We start from the raw sequence: 8,607 nt of genomic DNA on the forward strand, positions 1-8,607 counted from the left end.
CTATAAGATTTATTTAGAGAATAATATTTTATGATGATATATTAGGGTTTTCTTTAAAAATATACGTTGATTTGGAAATATCGATCTAGATATTGAATCAGATTTTGAACTTTAATGTATTGAAAAATGTAATGAATCAAATGTTATAAGTAAAAAATAAAAGAAAATACGCATATTAAATTTAGTTCGATTCAAGTTTTGGAATTCAAGTTCGGCTAAATATGATGGAATCATCAAGAAACTTACAAATCATCATAGTGAATGACCAAAATCCATATATTTATATATGTTGAAGCAATTAATATCGAAATCATATTTTTTAAAATTCAAAGGTGCAATTAATACTTATATGAGTTTACATATTGTAATTCAGTGAGACGTATTAGAATTTAAAACATATATTAATTAGGTATATATACTATCTAAAATTTAAACGTTGTAATCCAAAATTAATTAGATTGGTCGATTTTGAAATCATTCAATTTATATAAAAATAACCTATTAAGAATGTACATAATTGAAAATCAATAGATAATTATTAATATAAAAGTAGATAAAACATTCGTAATATAAGATTTCATTACGAGAAGATTTGATCTTTCTTTTTGCCAATTTTGTAAGCATTGGAAAGCTGTAATAATTGTATTTTTCATGTACAATATATGTATAGCGATAAACTAATGATTGGTAATAGTTACGATTCAAATCAAATATTTTATAAATATAGGGTGGTATGTATAATGATTATGTCTGAAAATAATTGTTACGTTGATCGCCCTACGGACATGTTTGGTTATTTGATTGGATTAGACATGATGTGATTTGACGAGATGTGAAATTTAACGATAACTAATCCCTTAATCCATTATCCCGTCTTAATCTAGGATGTTGGACGAGTCCATTTGTTGGAGGGAGCCCAAGAAGTACTGGATTTTGAGCAAATTGGGCATGAGGCTAAAATAGTCTTATTAATGGGTAAATATTACTTGAACTCAGACTCGTTGTGATAGGTCTGGACCCATATTTTTAAATTAGACCCGCAAAAGCTATCTTAATTACTTTAATACTTATTTAGTAAGAGTGAAGATAATAAAGATCAACTTATTTTTATTATATAAGATAGAAAAAAGACTATGAATTGATTTAGAGGAAGTTGGACTAAACTTATAATCTTTTTAAAATATTTTACAAAATATTAAAATTTATTTGATTTTTTTTTTTTGAACAGGAGGAATTTATATGATCCAAAATAAGATGTTAGAAATTTATAAATCTTCTTAAGGAGGAGGCGCTTAAACAATCGACTTCTTTTAAGAGATAAAAAAAACTCCTTCATATTTTTTACATATTAATTAAAAAATTATCATTCTAATTTTGACGTCACCTACGTAAACAACGATCAATAATCGCTTCACAACCATAATTATTTAATTAATACCCTTTTTGTTTGTTTGATAATTTTAACTATAATAATTAACCACAACATTGTAATAAATCTCAAAAGGATAGTTTTACGTATCCAACAAACATTGTGCCCACATACCCATTGGTTTCATCTACTGTTCTCTCTCTCTCTAGAAGTATATATAATTATAAGTTGTAATTGCGTGTATTTGTTGCATGACATAACATAGTTCTTGTTTTTGTCAAAAACATCTATGTATTCTCAGCATATCCCCACTTATGTTACGCCATCCCATCTTCTATAACTATACTATACATCACTCTCCCCCATAAATATCAATCATTCTATGCTATACCAATACTGGGTGCCAGAAATGGAAAGACATCGACGGCGGAGCTCCCACCACGTCGCCACTTTTCTCCCCCTCTTTCTTACTATTTTCCTTCTCCTTCCTTCCGCCCAAGCCGAGAGTAATTTCTTTCTCTTTATTATTCATTTTCACTTCCTATATCCATATATATTGTTGATAAGGTTAGCTAGCTATGTCCAAATCATAATAAACACAAACTAGTCGTTGCGTTACATGTTATTTCTGTCACGAGACGTATTATAACGTTAGCAATAGTTGTAAAACCATAACATATGTTCTGGCCGTAGTTCCAATCATGGTCAAAACTTAAATTTTCGATTGATTTTGTCTGACCATATATATGGGATAGTATTGATTTGTCCTGATTATTTATAATATGGAGAATAATTTATTTTTTCTAATAGTAATTTCTTATTTATTTATTTTATTTAAAAATTTTGATGTTATAATAACCAATTTTTTATGTTATGAATCGTATTTATTGAAAAAGAAAAAGTATTTTTGCTTAAGATATCATATTTAATGATTGGATTGTGATCCAATTTTAACTAGTTATTAATTTAGTGAAATTATATTGTATGTGTGATTAATTAGATTGGATAAGTCAGAATTATTTATTAATTATAGTATGTACATGAAATTAAAAGAGTATTAATTTGAATATAGTCACTAGATCTATATAGTTTCCCAAAATGTTTCTCAATGTTGCACTTAAATTACGAAAATGGTGGTTTTAAGATTAACTAATAATAAATTTGGGTGCAGATAAAACAGATCCGACGGCTAATCAGAATTTGAGTCCGATCCAAGGGTGGAGGAGTGCTGAATACTGCCTACAGAATGTAATAAAGTGTTGTTATGCTCATGCCTTTCATTTGTGTCTTTCGTTTTGATAATTTTAATATTATTATTAAAAATATATATTAAGCGATGATACTTTTGATTTTTGTCAAAATATAATCATCAGCAATAAAATTATCATTATAAATAATTCATGATATATTTATAATAACTTAATGAAAATACAACATGAACTGATTGGATAGTATTTTTGTCAGACGTCTAGAAGCTGCCCGGAGAAATATTGGCTGACTGACTCGGGATGGCTGAACGTAAGCTACGACGACGGGGTGGGGTTCTGCGCAGCAGGCGGCTGCGCCGACCACACCAGGGCGGTGCTCCTCTGCATTCATCATGTCAAAAGAGAGTATTGGTTTAGAAATCATGCTTCTGTCAAAGATCTCAATGAGACCATAAACAGGGGATGTGCACAAGGTATGCACCATTTCCCCTTCTACAACAATATATATACTTTAATTAATAGGATGAATTACAATCAATTTTTTTAAAATTTTGACATAATTATAAGTATTTTTTCATTATTTAGAAAGTTATCAATATCATTGATTTTAATGGTCATTTAACAACTAGCTTAATTCATTAGACTTTGTTGAGTTATATTTTTTTTTGTAAATTGATTAAAATATCCATATGGACATAAATTATAATTTTTTTTAAAAATATTCTGAACTTTTTTATGGACTATGGAGGCATTTTTTTTTTTTATAATTTTCAAATTTATTTCATCCACCTCTTCATTTTTTTCAAATTTTTATTTTTTTAGAAAATACAACAAGAGCAAAATGGATCATCAGGCCATGAATAACAATCAATATATTATTAATTGATAATAAAAAGGGACCTTTGTAGAGTGAAGACTACAATTTTCAATATATACTATATATATATATATATATAAAATTCCATATTCATGGGTGATCTTAGCTTAAATAATTCTCAAAATTTAAATTTAAATGGAAATGTATAGTGAAAATTTCAAAACTGAGCTGATTTTTCTATTGCAGGTTTTACCGGCGCCAGCTTAACCAGCTCTGGCTACAGATCAAACTCAGCTCCAATTTTCGGCGCATTGTCAGCCGCCGCCTTGATGTTCATTGCCTTTTTCTAAATAAAATTGCATCTTATTTGTCATATGTCCGGATGTAATGTGTCAGACACATACACAATAAATTCACAAATAAATGTAAAATTAAGATGCCCCGAAACCGGAGTTTCTGAGTTTTCAGTATATTTGATTTTGTATTTTGTATTTGTATAAAATAAAATAAGTATAAGGGTAATTTTTTCACTAATTTTTTTATCAAAACAACCTTAATGTTTCTCAAGAATTAGTGGATTTTATATCATATATGCACGTGTTGTTTCTGTAATATATTATTAAAATTAAGATTTGGAATTAAACTTACAATCTTTTTGAAGTTATGAAATGCTATTTTGTGGGATGCAAAATCCAATTTTCTCGTAATTTTGTGTATGTCTCTTCGGGTTTTTCTTTCAAGTCGTTAAGCTAGTTCTCATTCGCTTATGTCTATATTCACAATAAGTGGAATATACTTGTCATTTAAGTGACTTGTATTTATAATAATAGTCAAAGGGTATGACTAGAAATGATGAGAGGATCATCAAAATTGATAATCATAAATATCTAGGAGGGTTGTTTTTTATATATGTTTACATTCATATGAAATTTTTCAATCATTATTTTTATAAATTAATAATATATGTTTTTCTATAACACTTTAATGCGTGTGATTTTAGCACGGGTTCAAAGTTCTTGGATATTCGAAATGGATCTGGGCCACTTCAGTAAAAAAATCTGAGAAAAAGAACCTGCAAAATAAAGGGTTAGCACTCCGATGCTTAAGTTAGTCCCGAATTTAAAAATAGACAATAATGAAAACGAACGACGATAAGAAATTGTGATAAAATGAAGAATTCAGTATTCAAGAACACGAATTTAGAGTAATAGAATGGCAGCAAGCGGAAGAGTTCTTGAAGGTGGGTGGATTTGCTGGGGGGTGCCTCGTATATTTATAAAGAGGAGTTCTCCTACAATAGGAATCCTGCTAAGAGGAATCCGCACGCTTTAGCAAGAAAAGTGGAATTCTGTAGATAAGGCTCCTCCTTATCCGTTTCTTGAGCAATAAGTCTCCGAATGAAGGGGGCTTCTTTCTTCGTGCAAGGTAAAGAGTCTTTAAGGGTGAAAAGTCCATTCCTTCCTATTATCTAACTTTGGAGGCCTCCAAATTGGGCTCCTCATTTGGACCAAATATGACAAAGTGGGCTTCCTTCCTTGACTGGGCTTTGGTGCAGGGAGGGGCCCCTTTGGGCTGAGCTAGATGGACCTTTTTGCTGGGTTAGGTTGGATCATAGGAGGTCCCCTTTTTGGGCTGGGCCTTCGCCTGGGTTTGGTATTCCGTTTTGGGCCAGTTCCTCTTGGGTTATATCCATCACGCTTTAATATAATATTACTAACAATTTTAAATCAATCAAAATGTAATCATATCTTTTTAAATAAAAAATATATTCAATTTGACACTAATAATATTAAAAAACTATCATCTTCATCAAATTAATATATAAATATATATTTATATATATTGATTTGTTGTCACTAACAACATGAAAAATGATATAATCAATTAATCCAAACGTATTTATATTTTCACTTAAAAAATCTACACAAAATTAAAATTACAGGTTTCCCACTAAAACTGAATATAAAAATAAAATCAAACATGGGGAAGTTGAAAGATAGATCCAGTGTATTGAGAATACAACTCAACTCTGCCAGAGGCCTCAATCATATGAACACATTCTCTAATCAAGTAGAAGAATCAGATGATGTCGACAAATATTTTGATCATCATCGGCCCCAGTAAATAATTACCAAAAAAATTTTAAAATGATACAAATGATTGTATATGGAAACTATTTTAAGATAATTCATAAAAATAAAAATGAGAATGAACTGAAAATTAATTTTAATAACATATATAATTAAAAATCACATGCTTTATACTAAAAGCAGTTACACAATGTGCATTATTAAATCATTTTAGTATATTAATTTGACATATATTAAATTTATAAAATTATAAAAAAAAAAAAATTACTCACAATCTTCGAGGTTGAGTTGAGCTCGATAAACTCAAGTCAAGCTTAAAGTAAAACCAACTCACGAAGCTCGTAAACCCAAGGTTTTTGGAATAAGAGGGGGGATTGAACCAGTCAAATTACTGGATCATTGATCCGATCAATTGGATTAAATTAAAAAAATCGGTAGACTACAATTATATTATATATATGTAACATATTAATACATACTATATATATACTAAATGATTAAAATAAAAAATAAAAGTTATTTAAATAAAAATGTTTAAAATTTTAAATTAAATTTCATTTAATTAAATAATAATAATAATTTAAAAAAAAGAAAAATAAAATGAAATCTAATAATTAATTAGTTTATAGGAATATCTATATATATTTATAAACTAATATATATCTCCCGCGAACTGTCTTTCCTTTTCAACTCCCCCACCTATCCCGTTTTCTTTTTCACCCCCACCCTCCGCCACTTGTTTTCCTTCTTCTCTCATGCTCCACGGCTCCACCTCCCTTTCCATTTTCCCTCTCACTCTTCACTTCTCATTTCCTTCTTCTTTCCCCCACCCTCCACCTCTCCTTTCTTTCTTTTTTCTTGTCCCCACCAACTTTCTTTCCTTCTTATCCATTCGCCACTCGTTGCCGCGACTCCACCACTGCCCACCAGCTTGACTTTCTTTTTCTTTTTTTAAAAATATAAATCGGGTTGCCTGATTTTCACTGGTTTTGTTGGATTAACCACTCCGATTCTAATACACACACCTGGACAGCTCCAAATCCGGTCCAATTTGAAAAACATTGCGTAAATCCGATCATCTGAAAACCTGAGTAAAAGACACTGCAAGTTTACTGTATCGATTAGCTGAAATCCTCCGATATTGACAAATGTCATAAATTAAAAAAGAATTTAAAATCTGATATCCATGCAATAAAAATACATACCTATGAAAAGAAAATAACAAACAGTATTCATAAATGTCCACCTGCATCGGAACATGTACGGATCCACTGATGGACGAGTAATCGTGCTCGACCCATGTCAAATATGCGACTACTTATATTGTTTTTTTTTTATGTACTTTGGTGGAAAAGCAAGAGTGCGTCTATTTTTGCCTTGATTAGCCGCTTAATATACTAACGCTTTCTTGCTGCTCACGTGCTTTAGGGAGAAATCGCTGAAATGTTTGACAATTCCACTCGTTTCAGGCTGCAAATTGTGTTCGTGGGTCCGCAAGGGAGACCAACACCCAGCGAAACGTTGAAGGATGATTCTTGCACTTCAATCCCACGTGTGATTAATGCACTTTTATTTTCTTTTTTTTTTTGTGTCAGAAGAATAATCAATTATATTATAAGTATATCTTTTACAACACATGTATTATTTATATTAATGTAAAAAGAAAAGGCCTTCCGTATATTCAAACAATGTTTCATAATATTGCCGCATCATTTTTTTATAAAACTAAAAATGCCCTTCAACTGATAAGGTAACTAACTTCTTAAACTTTTCAAATTTTACATTAATTGATAAATTTATTTTTTTTGATGTAATATATTAAAAAATAAATAAATGTCTGTCCTCCTAAACCAGGTTTTTTTTTTCTAAAAGAAAAACTTATCAAACACTTTTTAGTATTATATAAGTTTTCAAACATCTAATAAGATATTTAGAAAAGTTTATGAAGTCAAAACCAAACACTGTCTTAGTAAAAATAAAAAATCCCAAAATTGTAAAAACTCCCGACTTCTATTGCAAAATTATGCTGCCTCTTCTATTTTGATAAATATTTACACGCCATGTGTGTAAAATATATTTTTAAATAAAATAAAAGATGTAATCTTTGTACACACAGTATTATATTAAATAAAAAATAATCAAATTAATTAAAAATAAAAAATTTAATCCGCTGTGTTTGTGGCCCGAGCAATTGTACACATTGACAATTGACTGAAACCCTAAATGCTAGATCATTTCCATACTTAGTATTTCCTTTTCTATAGAGTATTTACAAGAAGAACATTTATATTTTTTACTTTTTTAATAATTAAGATGAAGATGTCCAAAATACGAATAGTGCCGACAAGTTACAATTATCTGCATTCTGAAAATCCCCCAAGATAAAAATCTGAAAAAACCTACAAGACCAAGTCCAAAAACCCCCTCAAAAACCCAAAAACAATAATAATAATAAAAAAGAATATAAATCTAGTGTGTCTAAACTTGAGATGACCAATATGTCTCTCTACCCTGCAATTTTAGGTGATCAGCTGTATAAAATTGAAAAGAATTGTTAGGTATCAGATCCCAGATGAAAACTGCAATATGAAAGCGCATACATACATTCACCAAGAAAATTTTAATAAATAAAAAATATTCTTGAACAAAAATAAAGGATAATTCGTCCCTTGTGACTTTTAGAAAATACAAAATTTACATTTTTATGTGCTTTACTTGGATAGAATTATCCATTAGTTGTTAATTTTTTATCTGTCTAATGTCTATTTAATTTATCTATACTAACTAATTTAAAAGTGTAGATACTGAATCACCTTCGTCATTCTCAATCATACAATATATATACAATAAAATCTTGTAAACTTTATACAAGAAAAGCTCTGTTACTGTACATCTGACAAGACTTCACTTTTATCAATAAGCAAGGGAGGAGCTAGACCCCATTGAGCTCTAGCGGCCGATAGAGCTTGGCTTCGGCCTGTTAGGAAATGGATCGGGTTAAGATGGATAACAGGTGGAATATGAAGGCGATAAAAGACACACGAATTTGTTAACCCAGTTTGGATATAAATCCTACGTCTGGGGGCGATACCAAGCCAGGAGAAAATACTCAAAGAGGAGGAA

The 8,607-nt window shown here is 29.9% G+C and overlaps 2 protein-coding genes and 1 long non-coding RNA gene across 3 annotated transcripts in view; 1 reads left to right on the forward strand and 2 right to left on the reverse strand.

The window, feature by feature from the left end:
• Positions 1,723-3,928, forward strand: LOC110012607. The gene is made up of 4 exons (XM_020696940.1): positions 1,723-1,875; positions 2,541-2,617; positions 2,834-3,050; positions 3,641-3,928. The coding sequence occupies exons 1-4, from the start codon at positions 1,752-1,754 to the stop codon at positions 3,742-3,744; spliced, it is 522 nt and encodes a 173-aa protein (XP_020552599.1). The 5' UTR covers positions 1,723-1,751; the 3' UTR covers positions 3,745-3,928.
• Positions 6,351-6,837, reverse strand: LOC110012606. Its single transcript, XR_002287829.1, has 2 exons — positions 6,690-6,837; positions 6,351-6,585 (listed from the first exon to the last, which is right to left on the reverse strand). It is a non-coding gene; the product is annotated as an uncharacterized LOC110012606 (long non-coding RNA).
• The window catches only part of LOC110012584, a gene marked incomplete at its 5' end in the record, with an annotated part of 7,325 nt that continues 6,535 nt past the window's right edge, over positions 7,818-8,607 (reverse strand). Inside the window, one exon of the mRNA XM_020696780.1 lies at positions 7,818-8,015. The remainder of the gene's footprint in view (positions 8,016-8,607) is intronic.

This window comes from Sesamum indicum, linkage group LG9, assembly GCF_000512975.1.
Source record: "Sesamum indicum cultivar Zhongzhi No. 13 linkage group LG9, S_indicum_v1.0, whole genome shotgun sequence".
Taxonomy (NCBI): domain Eukaryota; kingdom Viridiplantae; phylum Streptophyta; class Magnoliopsida; order Lamiales; family Pedaliaceae; genus Sesamum; species Sesamum indicum.